Raw genomic sequence first — 16,322 nt, forward strand, 5'->3', positions numbered from 1 at the left:
AAAGAGCTCTGACTAATCTTTAAGCCCAAGCCACGGAGCTGTCAAATTGCTATGATTATTCATTATGGACAGACCTATATTCACATTAGCTTGCTCTTTATGACTGCTGTGGCTAAAGCATCCAATTGGAACACTATCTCTTAAGTCCTACAATGCTGCCTAAATTCTGAAAATTCACATACTGTGACAGCTCTGCACTGCCTCCTTTATGTAAAGATTTGACTTTTACTAATATGTCACAGCACGTGACAAACTGAAGACACTTTCATAAGGAAAACATCAGAAAATGACATCAGAAATTACTTCAGAAATGTCATTCCTCTCCACCCTTTCCTGCAACCAACTAAAAGCCTCCCAAAGTTGGCCAAAGAAAATCCCTCTCATCAAGAGACCTACAAACTATTGGAATTTTTGTAAACAGAAGGGAACCCATGGTCTCAGCTGCCTAAGTCTCACCAAGAGACCAGTGGAGTGAAGAGTAAAAAACTTAAAAGCAAAACAAAAATATAATCTGGAGCTTCCCAAAGAAGTTAAGTTTTAACAGGCTAACAATGCCACACTTTCACTGGGTATTTGGAAATATTTGATGCTATGTGACACTGAGCTCCACCAGAGAGTGCTGTATCCAAGTAACATCTGAGGGTGTCTTACCAGATGTTCAGCCATTGCCTTAGTACAGCACAGCAGCCCTCCCTCCCACCCCCATAACATCACACATGGATATTAGAGATGCATCCCTTGCCTCCAGTCTTGTCAGGCAAGTCTTTCCAACACTGAAATTCTTGTCCCTTTGCTGAAGTTCCCTTTGGAGATTGTCCAAATTATTTTTAAACATCTGTTCACTGTATCCAATACAATTGGATTGTACACCTGTCCCAAGCACTGACTCCAAGCAGCAAGAACTCAGCTCCCACTCCTTCCAAGAACTAAGAGCTGCCAGGATTTAACTTGTCCCCTTTGTTAAAGACATGACTCTACAGACATGGGTAAGGGAGTCCTTCATCATAAGAGCAATCTACAGCACAAGTTTAAAGAACCAAGGGCCACGAGTCACTTACATCCTTTTGGGTAACATTTCTTAGCTGGCTGATCTTAATGGGTAGAGAATAGAATTTGAGGGTAAAGTGGCATTATCTGACCAGGAAATAAACACGGCACTCTGGTTCTTCAGTTTGCAGTTCAAGCAAGCAGTAGATCTAGATATGATACATCTGAATGACTAAGGAGAACCTGGTCTGGAATGTAGAACGAAGAAGTGTTATCTAACCAAGGTAAGATGAACTTATGAGTTTTCTCATGGTGACAGGCTGGCTGTGCTACCATTGGATCAAAATTGATGCACCTTTACTCCATCAAGGTCAGCCACAGGGTGGTTTTGGCTCACACACCTGTTGTGATGCCAGCGAGTGGATGGCACCACTGAAGTGTGAGTTAGCCAGTATTTGGGGAGAATAGCCTCTGAAGGCCAAAGAACTGTGTGGATGTGTGCACAGAGTCTCACACAGCCTGATGGTCAGCTTGAACAGCATTTCAGTGATGGCTGTGGGGTGAGGGAAGCTTTGCTTTGGTTGAAGATGCACTCATGGTTGCTCTAAATCCAGGATTTCTTGTGAATTTCTTATGTAATATGTCCTTCCTCCTGGAAGGGCTCCAGTAAGTGATGTGACAGCATGGCCAGCCCTGTAAATGAGAAGAGAAGGATGCCCTGGTTCTGCCACAGCATTTTTAAGGAGGTGACAGCCACATGCTTTCCCCCATGGCCTAGTGAGGCACACGTACTGGCAGCATAGGGCTGTGGCAGGATTGTGGCTCAAGGAACATCTGAAAATGTCATCTTGCAGGACACTGTAAATGCAGCCACTGCTTCCTAAGAAGGCTGAGAAGAGACCTTGCGCCTCATCAGATCAGAATGAAATCTGAAGCTTGAGAGGGACGGTAGAACACATCTAGGATAGTGAGGGAAAAGGCATACATGAAATTGCATCAGTGATTTTTTAAATATCTTACCATTCTGACCAATTTAGGCAAAATAAGCATTTCATACTGCAATTTTTTTTATCTACTAAAAGCAAAAGAAGACTGTAATGCCACTAATGCGGCTCCAGAACATAATCTTTTAAGAATATAATATTTAAAGTACTACTGATGCTGAGTGATGTGATTCAATTTCAAGGTATGTTAGAAGTACTTATTAGATAAACATATGCTTATTTCTGGTACATGTTATGAGATGTAACCTATCTTTAGTGCCACATAGAGAGTTAACAAATAGACAGGGTTTTAAAGAGTAATTCAAATAAGAAACAAAGCTGTAATTTCATCATTATGAGAAAATTCATGTTGTGCTTATAGATAAATTCCAAATGTGAAACACATAGCTCACCTCCTAATTTTGTTCACATGTATGAACTGTTAATGGAAAGATGATCAATTTTCACTATAATGTTTAACAACTGTCTGTGGGGTAATGGTGACACAATCAAAGTTACCTGCTCAACCAGAACACTGCAGTCTATATGCAAACTTTCCAAGATTAGAGGCCTCTTTTTACTGAACTACTCAACATTTGTACAAAAAAAGGAGAGAATTCCTGATCTGAAAATTTCACGGCCTAGAAGTAAAAACTAAAGCTTATACCAATAGCCCATGTTAGTGAAGGGGAAGCTAACCCAAAAGGAAATAATGACCCAGAGCATATGTTTCATCTGAATAACCTTTCTGAATTTAGTGCTCAGCTGTGAATAAAGTACCAACATGCTTGAAGTTTTTCTAAATCTTTGACAAAGTTAAAGGTGCTGAGAAAGCCTTTGTCAAAACTAGGAAAGGAGTGTAAGCCTCCTGAGTAATGAAAACTCCACAGAGCACTTTGGCCATAAGTTTGTGGCCTACTACAAATGTCTCATTGCTGAAAAAGTTGAGAGCTGATCTACCAAATCAACATTCAAAGAGAGAAGGAAATAAAAAATGAAAAATAAGTTTCTCACTGCAGATTATACCCTAATACAAATCCAGAGCATGAGATGGTTGAAGCAAAAGCTTAAGACTTTTGTATTTAAAGGAACTGTACCAAAAAAGGAAAGTGTATACTTTATGTTGGCATTGCAGGTTGATATATACTGTTCATGAAATAAGGCAGTGAAAACAATTTGGTTTATCTTCTGATGTTTTTGATGGTTTTCTCGTATGTCACTGTCAGCAACAATAGGTATGCTCTCACAGTAAGACTGCTTTGCTATTCTGATGAACTTAATAAAATTGTGAAAAGCCAAGTGAAAAATCAAAAGATCAATTAATATAGGATCTTTCTTCCTTGTGTTAGGCTTTCTAAGGATAGGACATCCAGTACAAAAGAATTCCTCAGGATGGTAAATGTAGGTGAAGAAATATAAATAATCAATTATCAATCTCTTAAAATAAATGATTCAGTGAGTCATTATGGAAGTGCAAATAACTATATTCAGTAAATTTTAAAAAGATAGGGTTTATTATTATTTCTTTATTGGGGAGATATGAAAGGAGGGAGAAGAACTATAATTAATATCATTAGTACTTCCTCTGTTTTGTTCTTAATTTTCTGGTGGTTATACTGGTAACAGGGACCAAAAATAAACCCTCTTAAGCACTAGGCTGCTGGCTTGAATTCAGCCCCACTGAATGGAGGGCTGGGCAATGCCATATGCAAAATGTGTTGATGAACTCACTGCAGCAGAGATATGGTTATGTTTTTAGTAATGTTTGGTAGACTGAACTGGGACTGAATAGGTCTGGAAATTAAAAATTATTGCCAGAGAAATAAAAGGATATAAGGCAAGATGCTTAAACAGCAATAGGGCTCTGAGAGAACAGTTCTGCTTGACTTAGGTATGAGAAGAACAGAACAGGACATTTCAGTCAAAAGGGACTTAGAACAATCATCTTGTCCATGTCACTGACTAATTCAAAGCTGAGCAAAAGTTAAAGCCTGTTACTAAGGGCATTGTCCAAATATCTCTAGAACACTGACAATCCTGAGCCATCAAACACCTCTCTAGAACAGCCTGTTCCAGTCTTTGACCCCTCTCCTGGTAGAGAAAGTCTTCCTAATGGTATTTTAAGAGGTTCTCACTCAGGTTGTGTGCAGCGATGCAGTGATCCAGCAGTAGGGCATGGAATAGTGCAGCGCTACCATGGTTGGGTCAATGGGCAGCAACATGAGAACTGTCATACTCCTAGTGATGCATGGATAAGTTTTTTAAGAATTCCTTAATTAAAAAACACATAGGCAGGCCTGGCTGCCCTGTTTCAGCTGCATCTGAAGTTGGTTTTGCCACCTGGAATAATGACTTTCTTTAACTGTACTTGAGAACGCTTTAGAGAATAAAAAGCCACATTAGCTAAGACTTAAAAATAAAGCATGTCACAAAAGAGAAAAAAAAATTGAAATGGAAGGGATTGTTGACACTGTCTTGAGAAATGCAGAAGAAACCCAAGTCTGGATGGCTGATTTAACTTTTAGCCTCTGATGGCAACTGCATTTTGGTGAGGTATGACCAGCATTTAAAATGCTATTAAGCAGCTTCCCTAGCTAAGGGCAAATAAAAAAATCTTTCCTGGATCAATTTTAAAATTCCATTTGGCTGCCTTAAAAATATACCAGCACGGAAGTATCATGGTGGCCTACGAAAGCAAACTACAATGCAAACAAGAGGGAGAGGAGTCCATTTTCTTTTCCCACAATCCAAAAAATACTCCAAGATATAATATTTATTACTTAGAATCTTTCTTAATTCACTCTTAATTGAAAATCTTCATTTCCTACTCCTTCTTTGAAGATATCTTCCCTTTGTTGAAGTTTTCTCCGGCTTACACTTTCAGGGTTTCTCATTCTGTTGGTAGCATTGCTGCTTCCTTAAGCAGTATTCCTGGTGGTCTTCCTCCTCATGCTGGACTGGAGGCAAGACAGCAGCTAGCACGTGCCAACACCTACTCACTAAATCCATGAGTACCATGGAGATTGATGCCTACATGTGTTTAGTTTATGGAACTGTCCTGATTTGATCTGGCAGCCTGCTGTCTTTGAAACCATGTACTACCAACATGACCAAAACATATGACAAACAGATAGAATATAAGATAGGATATAAGGTGATATTTTATTATTGCCGCAACCTGACAAAGCCACATCATCATCCAGCAATGTAAAAGTCAGAATATATTCCCAAGGAGTCCTAGTCCACCTAGGGCTAACTTTAAATGCTAGCATCACTGAATACAAGCAGGCTTCAAAGCAAATGGAAATGCAACCTTCCCTTCTTGGTAAGTAAAGATAAGGACTTACAGAAAGTATTCACTGGTAGAAATTGCTTATTAAGTATCTTGTTCAGAAGAACCCAAACCACAAAATTCTTGCACATCAAGGTTGCTACTTTATACCTGGTCAGGGAACAGTTTTGTGCAGTACCCCAAACAACTTCTGCATAGTTTTGCTAGAATATGTATCTACCATATTTTAAATATCTGCCAATGTTTTATTTTCCTGACTGTGACATCAAGAAAATGACACAGCCTTTTCAAAACCCCCACCAAATGCTTCCTGACATGGACTAGACTGAGATCAAAAGCCTTGAGTTACTTATTTACTGGCCCCACGTACAGAGACACACACAGACTTTGGCCAAACTCAAGTTTTTCTGCCTCTGTGTTTACTCTGCTGTGATATTAACACAGCACAATACAGTTCTTGGTGTGACCTGACTACTTTACTGCCGGTGTCTCTGCATTTTGCACAGGTATTTGTTGTAAAGCATATGACACCATGTTATCTCACAATGCTTTTGGAAAGTATCACAGCATCTACTCAAGCACACTTGAGCTGCCAGCAACAGCAATGGCAACAGAAAAGGAAAAGGACTTCAGCCAAGCAATTCACATCATAGGTAACATCACAACCTTGTGAGTCTAGCAGTAGGATGATGAAATAGATATTAATGTAATTTCTACCAGCAGAAAAACCAGACTGCCTCTTCTCTCCATGTCAGTTCCTCCAAATCTGAAATTATTTTGAGTTATCCTACCATTAATACACCTGCATACAGAACCTAAATAGTGTTTTTGCAATTTGGACTTTTGTGTTATCTGTTAACTAAAGAATCATTAAGGATAAAAGAATCCCTAAAAACAAGATTTTCTTCCTCTCGAGGTTTATAAATGCATCATTGAAGTGTAGACACATACACACTAATGAATTTCAAAAGCTGTCTGGAGTCAGCACCAAGAACAATTAATTTATTCTTATGTACCCAATCTCTGCTCCATTCCTCTAACTGCTTTAGCAGGTGACTGAAGTAGCTGTGGTATTTCCAAAACAGGGCAACATTTCCTAACTGTATCTGCATAGCAGTCTGTAAGCCTTTATACTTCTGGATTCAATACCATCAGGAAAATGGAACAAATTTATCTTACCTGGCAGAGGCCACTATGAGTGCTGCACAACTATCTCTCACCTCACTGGCACATCAGCTTATGGACACAGAAACTGCCTGTGACCAGCAATCTTAATTATGGCTTGCTTTACTTACCCTGCATTTCTGTTGATGAATACTGACAGAACTTCAAAAAATATCTGTCAAGATTACATGGTGATGCATATGACTTCTGTATCTAGGACAGGCTTCATTTTTCCAGGGTAGATAATATGCAGACATTGTATTTAATGTGAATGATCCCAGCCAAATAACACATGCACTATAATCTACTTGAACGCTTCTAAGCCTGCAGGCTGCCTAACAGGCGATAACTGAGAAGGTAAATTTTTAGCTTTTTCACAGAAAACCTAGAGACTACTTTACTTCATCTGAACTTCACTGGGGCAGCTTTTAACTGCAAAAGTAGGTTTTTTTAAGCTCTTAAAGGATGGGCAGAAGCGAAAGGCTGTAATCCTATTCTCATTGCAAGTGCATATTCTCTGAGAAGATGAATTTTAAATATAGAGAGAGACTGTTAATGTGGCATAATAACTGTCTTTAGTCAGTAGAATTCACACTTCTTTACGTTTCTCCCAGCATGTCCAGACCTTTCTGACATGATGATCCCCAAAGTTCTGCACAGTATTTCAGACTCAGTGTCACTGGGGTCATGCAGAGAAGGGACCATTCGCCATGACGTGCTTCTGTATATACAGCCTGGAAGGGCATTAGCTACTTCTCTTATCACATTTCAAGTGCATGGCTATCATCCTGCTCCATGGGACTTTGGCAACTGACCTTAACAGGAGCAGGTTCACGTCTGCTCTCCAACTGGCCAAGTCTGTCAGCCTGCCTTAAGAACTGTTTTTCAGTAAATTCAAAAAACAAGTGAATTTTTTGCCAAAGCTCTTCTAATCTTTACCTCTTTTAAAATCCTTATTTCATAAAGACACAGTGCCTGTTTTTCTGAGAACACCCTTCTGTTCTTCCACTACAGAAAAAAGCAGAGCCTAGGATACGCACTCAGGGCTTGGGTTGCAGATGTCAACATTTCTTATGCCTGTGGAATATCTTCCAAAAAGGCTCAAAACCGGAAAGACAGTAAATACAGGTGTGTCAGCAAACAACCAACATTAATTTTGAATATACAGGCATAGATACAGATAGGTGAAATAACATGGAAAAACTAGACAGCTTCAGACTCCACTGATTCTACAGATCTAGAGATGCATTACTACCTTAAAATAAAACTCCAGATATTTCTAAGGGATTCATGATTATATTATATGATGTCAGACTTAATTTTTTTAGAACTCTCCTTTATCACCTTGTATTTATAGAAAATACACTGGAAATTATGAACAGGAGTAAAATAAAGAGACTTGAAATTTACTGCTTTTGAAATATATGGCTTTATTAATTTTCTTGGAGGGTTGAGGGCTAATTCAGTATTTTTCAAAACCCGTACTCATTAAGCTGTACCACACTTCCAGCAAAATTAATTTCTTGTATCTAGCATTGAAATTAATTATAAAGTATAAGAGCCTGGAGTGATTGCTGCATTGCAAATGCCAGAACTGGAGAAATATAACAATCAATTTAATTCCACTAAAACTAGGGTATGTGAGCTGCTTAGTCTTGCATCCAAATCTGGCTTCTTTCCAGTATGTTCTTATTCTTTTGTATTTTAGGAGAAACCCCACTCACCATGGCACTTACCATTCTGACCTCACACAGTGTCATTTCTTTCCTTTCCCATTAGTGCTCTAAGTTCTCAATTCTAAACTCTAAGTTTGCAGTATCCATTTACTGCTCCTCTCCTCCAAATCTATCCCATACTCTTCAGTTTGGCAACTGCCTTTGGCAAAATACTTTCTGCTCTTCATCTGATACTTTTTGAGGAACTTCTGCGATTTTCTTAGCCACATTTCAGTATCAGTACTCTACTCTTACCCTCCTTTTACACAGGCAACCATTCTCCTCTTTTGGAACAAGTCTCGTCTGTTAACATCTGTGATTTATCCTTTTAATTCAGCCGTATTTTTCTTTCCTTTTCAAACCATACTTTCAAGGCAAAACCCTCCAATTATTCTGTTCTTGGACTCTCTACCTTTCCTTTACAATTTTCTTTCTATTTAATTTCACCATACAAAAATACCAATTCCATGCTGGCTGTGTTTCAGTTCCAGGTTTTACTCCTGCCCAGACAATAATCTGAATGAATCACTATTATTGAACTAATAGGCAGAAATCTTCATCTCCTCCAAATTCTCAACATGGTCTTCCACATCATACTGAACATTACTCTACATTAATCAAGCCTATATTATGAATGAGATTTTTCAATTTTGGGTATCTCCCTACAGTCCTCCAGGTACTCCTTACAGTAATTGTAAGGGAAAATTACTTGGAATAAAAGGGCATTTATATTACCCATCTATTTCTGTGGCCTTGACAAACACAGAATACAGCTGCAAAGATTATTTTTCTCTAATGGTCCGAATCACATGTTAAAAGTGTAACAGGAGAAACCTAACCTTTAAACATAATTTAAATCTCCACTAGTATAATAAAATCCTTTCAAAATAGATCACCATACTCAACTGAAAATTAGCACTGTAAGTAAAGTTCTCAGTTCTTTGTTCGCTGAATTTCAACATGGAACAAATATTTATGACATGGTTATAAATAGGATTTATAATGGAAATTTTGACACTGTGATAATACTCCCATGTGATAGACCCTACTTCATCTTGTCCTTGGCTGGACACCATGACAGACCAATATAGAAATTCACTGGAGCAGGCCAACAGTGTCCTGGAAGGAATGGTTCTTTTTCAGAGCAAATGAACAATTTTTAACAGGAGAAAGGAAGCACTGACCTCTTTCTCTCAGACTACACCTGTAATTAACACTCCCATAGTGCCAGATTAGATACTTACACCTAGACTAGAATTCAAAAAGTTACTTTGAGATAGTAACACAGCACTGAAGTTAGTCCAGGCTTCCACAAGTTTCACAGCCAGATCCTGCAGCCTTTACTAAGCAACCATGAATTTCATCTGGATACAAATTAACTAGCTCACTACTTATGCAAGTCTGTGAAAATTACAGTGATTGTAACAGCTTTATCTTTCTACAGGAAACCGGTTCTCTGTTATTAGTTTTAAAAGTTAATTTCCTCAAAACTAATAAGGCATATTTTTTCCTAAGCAAACCATTTGATTATGTGACCCAAAAGTATCTTGGAGAGACTGAGAAAGCATCCTGAAGAATTACGGCTATGCCTCTGCAAACTGTCTTTGCTTTGCCTTCTCCCAAGCAGGCTCTCCTGTCCAGATGCATTGCAGGAACACTGAGGAGTGGGTTGAGCCAGCAGGTGTGTCAGGCAGTGCAGCAGGATGGAGGCAGACTCCCAGCAAGCTGGATGGCCCTCACCCTGGGCAAGAGGAAAAATGTGGAAGGAAGGGTGGGGGCATCTGTACCCAGGGCTTGCTGAGACAGGTGATAAATCTGGAAGTCATGCTGTGAAGACTGGTATGACATGACTTATAAAAGTAAGGGGAGAACAAGAACAAAGCTTGAAATTGGCACTTTTTCCTTTAATGCACCTTCTTTCTTTGATTTCTGGATACAACAGAAGTGTATTAGGATACATCTATAGGCTCTGCCTTCTCCAGAGTTCTGTGGAAAGAGGATAGAAGCAATAGATTGTAGAGAAAAAATGGCACAGTAAGAAACCCAGTAACAGATCTGTGAGGATGATGAAGTCATATGTAGAATAAATTCAGAAAATGAACAGACTCTTGTATGACTAAGAATAATGAGAGAGCTTCCGTATGCTTTAAGGCACAAACTGATGGCATGGCTGGTAACTTTAATCAGGCAAAATGCTCATTGTAATTGGCTTTTAAAATAAAACTCTCTGGTCTGGCACACATGCATTTAGCCAGGACATTCCAGTTAATTAGCATCAGCCAGAAATCTCTCTTTCCTGTCCATATGGAGTTTGCGTTTTGAGAACTCGAGGAGGTGGTGATGGCAGAGAAGAGGAAGATGGGAAGGATGGTTTTTTTCCTTACACTACAGATATCTACCACTGGTCAAAAGAGAATGTAAACCACAGCTCCTCTTTAAGGCATTAGTGGCCATTACAAATTGCCTTGTAATAAACTTAATACGCTTATTTCTGAAACTAGTAATGTTCAGCATGTTAATACTGAAGCTTTAACAGTAGCCAAATCTTATAGTAAAATATACTAGTAAACCTTACCAAATTCTTACTCTTATCATTAGGAAGTCTTTGTTCATATATTTCACCTAAAGAAATTCTGTCCATCTCTAAACTTGGACAGCTTTAATTTATAGACTGCTCCTTGATTTCTCTCATGCCTTGTTTAGGAGGTCAAAAGCTGGAAGAATTGTTTTGGTGATCCATGCATGTTTATCTGGCAGCTGGCTGGCCTGACAAATAATCTGCCAGAAAACAACTCAGATCTGAATTTTCAGACCTTAACTGCTCTGTGGTAAAGTGCCCAGACTGCTCTTACCCTGCAGCAAAGTAGTTGTACCCTTCTTTCATTTAATCAAATGTTATTCATTCAAACTGAATGAAAGAGCAGTATCCATTTGCTGCAGGGTATACAGGCACACAGACAATTATGGCTTAGCTGTCTAATCTGTGCAAGTCCATACTTCAGTTTACCTCCTGATAGTGTGTTTACAAGACCACATCCTAAAGACAGTCTGGGAATTTAGAATGAATGCGTCAGTCAAAGCATCCACTAACCTTGTGCAAGGCTAGAACAATACTCCCCCTTTTCACTGAGTATCAAAAACCTTTCTTTTCTGTTACACCTTTGATACAGTATTCCCATCAGTCATTTGTTCTTCTCTAGGTTCTACAAAAGACACAAAAAAGCATTTATTTTTTCTCTAAGTGAAGACAAATCTCAAACTGTCCCTGGATGACTCCCCTGAATGAGGCTATGACTCAGGTTTCATTTGTTTCCTGTCCTGGTGTGCTCTTTTTTGACACATCCACAAGTTTAGTGATGCCTGGAGGAAATAAACAGGGCAGAGCTGGGATTTCTCAGAATTTATTTCTTGATAAAAAGGCCAGTAAAGTATGGTCTCTAAAAAGAGTACAACATTTGTTAAATCTACAAAATGTAGAGCCTTGTGGGCAGGGCTCTGCAAAGACACACATCCTCCTAATTATTAATCGCTAGCCAAATATCTGCTACAGCAAAAGTAGAAGCAGGGTCTTGCCTGAGAACAGCATGAACAAACTCAGGGAAAACAGTTCTCTGCAACCTTGTGAGTCCTTACACTATGGCTCTGGCCTTTTCAATCATACTTGGCTTTCCTTACGTGCAAATACTCAGGCAATCAATCACTGGGAGAGCTGAATCTCAAGATTTCTGCCGTACCTCATTATTATTCTTACCTGCTGGATGCTACTTTACTTCCTACTGCTTTGTTCTCCTCTTAACCTCCTTTTAAACCACACTACAAAGGTAGAGCCTCTTGGCAGCTTCTGAAGAATGCCTTAATGAACACAAAGGTGAAACATGAGAGAAAGGATTTGGGAAGTAAGAACTGCCATGGTACAATGGATGATGAATATTCACTGTAATTATAATTTGTGCTTAATACTAGGCTATATGCCCCAGAAAGATGCTTTTTAAGAACTTGAAATTTAAGAGCTTTATCAAAGGTTTTCAAATATTGAAATGGTTTTAGGCTGCAAGTAATTAAGAGATCACTCATTAAGACAAAAAAGAATGGTTCTGTTATTTAGAGAAGTATTTGTATTTCACTTCTTTTTGTCTCTGTTTCAAGAGGCTTGTTGATATGCTACATACATTTACTGCTGACAGCATGCTTGCCTGCCATACTAAGCAGTTAAAGAAATAAGAGAAAAATTACACTTTCTCATCATAACCTATTTACAAGACTATTTGGTACAATGGAAAGGTTCACTTAACTATAGTTTCAGAGAATGAGACAGAATACTTATTGATACCTTTTAGCAGCACTTACAGATACTGTAAAAATAAAAAGCTCAAGCAGTAAAAGAAAACCAAGAAGTTGCTATTAGGAAACAATAAGTTACCTTCTTTTCATTCAAATACATGAAAAATGCTATTTGAAAAGCAGATATTTACTTCTGTTTGTGTGAGTGAATGTAAATACTTGGAAATATTTATCTATTTTATTACCATAAATGACAAAAGCTAATAGTAACACTGTCCAGTTACTCTTGGCATGACTCTTGGGAAATGCTTAAACAAACAAGTATGTGTACAAGTGAGTGGGTTAACTGGTAATACACAGAAGAAGTGCATCTGAGAAAGGTATCCCATACACCAAGCCTGGAAAACATCTCAGGCATGGCAGTACTTGAAATCATCACAATGATTTTGTGAACCTGCAGGAGTTTATTTGGAATAACTGAGATTTAGTTAACACCTTGGTATTTAAAAGTTGTTTGCATAATGGGAGGAGATTTTTTTTCAAATGTATAGAAATATGCTGTATTTAACTATCTTGGGAACAATTAGAGAATTCAAAATTTGGAGTCCAGAAAACATATTTATCTTTTGCTAGGAGCTAGCTAACCAAGAGAGATTTCCACACAGAGAACAGAGTAAGTAAACTTTGAGAAAGGCTTGGCTGTGTCATTGCACACATATCCAGCTTCACTTGAGGAAGAGATACAAACTCTCCTCTTTTGTAAATAGAATAAAAGTTTCAAATGAGAGGAAAATAAGATCCCACACCTTCTCTCCCATATCTCAGCTGATCTGTCAGCAATGCTACTTCAATTGCTGTGGCAGGGAGTAAAAAGACACATTCTTGATCTGGGTGATTTCTTGGTGTCAAATTTCACGCTGTCAGATGTTGGCATTTTCACTCAAGTACTCTAGTAATTGCTTTATTTGAAGGGTTTGGCAGCTTTTTAGTAGTTTCTTTCCAAATGCTTCAATTATTTGTGTGGCTAAGGTTATAACTTCTTAACTTACGAATGGCAAGATGGTCTGCTGCTGTAAACTGGGATTTCTTCAGCTGGTGGAGAATGAAATAATGAAAAATGAAAAAGACTTGACTATGATAGCAGTAAATATGGGCCAATAATATAAATGCACAGGAGAGGTAGTACTGAGGTCATTCCCAACAGTGAAAAGTACATATTTATACTGTTTTAAAGCCAGTAAAGCCTTACTACTGGAAATAGTTCTGCTGAGTTTTGCCAACAGTTCTGGACTGCCATGTTCAGAAAAGATGAATTTATATCAGGATGTGTACAAAGAAAGTCTGCAAGACTGGTAAAGGAAATGAAAATTCCAATCAGGTGAATAATCCTTGACTTAGGCACTAAATTAATACAAGAAGAGGTCCTCAATCCCCCCAACCCCAAAACACATTCTCTCTCTACAACCAAATACTTAGGAATAAAGAAGAAATCAAGTATTCTCTAAGGTAACTGACAGTAAGGATTTAGTAACAAGCTATACATAGTGACCACTTGAACTAAAAATTGAAGTAAATAGGTGTGTTATCAGAAAATGTTGCAGAATGTTGTTCTTTGCATTTTTGGGTCATTATAGCCTGCATTCACTATATGGGTGCATTTAAGTAAGTTTGTTTCTGAAACAAGGATGAACAGAAAATGACAGTAAGTGAAAATGAATCTCAGAGCTATAATCTCTATTAGCATGCGAGTACAGGCAGATCCTTGAGAAGTAATAACAAGATATGACTCAACTCAATTTGACAGGTGAAAAAAGGGCAGACATGAAAAGACATTAAACTGGCAAATGGAGTTTCATTTTATCTATCCAATTTTAAGCTAAAGAGCAGTACACAGAAATATGAACCTCATGGAAAGACAGCAGAAAAACAATGCAAAATCAACTTTGCTTCTTCCTGCAGCAACTTTTCAAACACCATGAGAGATGAAAACAGGCTGCAATGCTGATGTAGGTGGGACAGACCTAATTCTATGCCATTGTGAATATAGAATTAATGTTCTACAGAGCACCCCAGGCATAACAGAGGAAGATTCTCTTGCAGGTTATGTATGTCTAATGGTAAAACATTCTCCAAAATTTAGCCCTTAGCTAACCAAGACTGTCAGGAATTCTACTGGACAGTAAAAAACCTATAGATCTTCCCACTAATAAACACATTATAGAATTAATCCAAATTTCTGTTGATTTATAATTGCTGAAGTCTTTGATACTGTCCTGAATAAACTATTAATCTGAGGCAAAATTATGTGCTTGATACTGACTTTTCAACACTCAGCTGTTTTCATACAAAGAAAAAGTCACCAAATTATTACCAACTGAGAACAAAATCTCCTTGAACAATGTGCATTCCTCATGACATACACATGACTTAGTTCTGTGTAAAAGACAACATTCAAGATGGAATCAACACTTAACAGAATCTTTTCACTGTAATAAAACAAACAGCCCCATAAAACCCCAATCCACAATTACCTGGTTGGTAGAAATTTGGTGAAAGTTCTCTGGCAACTGCTCTTGCAATATCACATTCCTGGCGAGCAGCCTGAGCAGCCTGATCCGCAGCATCAGCTTTAGCTCTTGCGTGTGCGGTTCTGTACAAAGCAGAAAAGAGTTTATGTGCAGAGGATCTTGCATCAGGTGCATCAAGCATGAGAGAGCAAAGGACCCCAGCCATCATACACCATCCTGTACAGGGCACTCTTAGACAAACTGTTGTGAGGAACTGCAAATCAGTGAAGTATTTCAGGATCAAATCACTATTCCTCTCAGCTCTTCAGTCCTGTTCAACCTTGGATCACATTTATTTGCAGGAACACAATTTCCAGCCCAAGCTTGTAATTAAAATTCCTAAAGTGAGGGAAAGAATAGTGTCTGACAAAAACACAGGATTAGGGTTTATTTACATGTTACCAGAATGTGTACAGAAGTGCACAGAAGGTCAGACTGGCCACCAGACTGACTCCTAAACAGGATTCTGGGAGTTCAGGACACATGGTGCTCAAAGGAACTGAGGAAGGCTACTACTTTTACCACATTTCAAAGTTAATGCTGGGTCAATGCTGGGTGCCAAGTGGAAATTTCTGAAGGGAAAAATTCAAGTATATTAGCCCAAAATATAGGAAATGTCTTCCACAATCAGATCGTGTTGGTAAAGGAACAGCCTGGAAAATATGTTTAACACTTCAATAGGCTTTTGTAGAAATGGGAACTTAACTGTCCTAATTTCTTGTAACTCTCTGAATTTCAAATTCAAAAACAATCTGAAAAGGCAACTTTTCGGAAGTCAAGACAACAGTGTGGAATACTTTGGTAAAGTAATCTGCACTCTGCTGCCACTTTTTTCTTCTTGCTATTTCTCAAAAACCCTCATGAACAGCTTCTGCAAAGGCCTCTGGTTCCAGATTGCAAACTGATAGTTCTGTTACTGCAGGTTTGCATCACTGCATGTCCCATCTTCCCTCTCCACTTTATTTTCCAAACAGTCATCTGTTTAAAAATTCCTGATGGTAGTGATCTCTCTGTGCCTCTACAGCACTAGCACATAGCCTAGAGCTATGAAATGGCTGGTTAGAACAGAAGGGAAGCTAAACATGGCAAACCAGCAGAATATTTTGAGACTCTAAAGATATTAATAACGTTTTTAAACCAAATACATTACATTTTGTGATCTCATGACTTTTCTCATAACATTCTAATAGAAAACTGACATAGAAGTAAGAAAAGAATTAGTTAACAGGACAACAATAGCATCAAATTTTATCCCATGTGCCTGGTAATAGCAATGAGTAGCAATTAAATAAATGAAAATTTCTAACAACTTCACTGTAAAAATTCAGTTTTA

The 16,322-nt window shown here is 38.2% G+C and overlaps 1 protein-coding gene across 5 annotated transcripts in view; it reads right to left on the reverse strand.

Annotated features, from left to right (window-relative positions):
• The window catches only part of JPH1 (junctophilin 1), an 82,373-nt gene that overhangs the window by 12,762 nt on the left and 53,289 nt on the right, over positions 1-16,322 (reverse strand). For all 5 annotated transcript variants that reach the window (XM_058811114.1, XM_058811132.1, XM_058811123.1 and 2 more), the window contains exon 3: positions 14,954-15,072. In XM_058811114.1, coding sequence (XP_058667097.1) covers positions 14,954-15,072 — 119 coding nt within the window. The remainder of the gene's footprint in view (positions 1-14,953; positions 15,073-16,322) is intronic.

This window comes from Ammospiza caudacuta, chromosome 1, assembly GCF_027887145.1.
Source record: "Ammospiza caudacuta isolate bAmmCau1 chromosome 1, bAmmCau1.pri, whole genome shotgun sequence".
NCBI lineage: Eukaryota > Metazoa > Chordata > Aves > Passeriformes > Passerellidae > Ammospiza > Ammospiza caudacuta.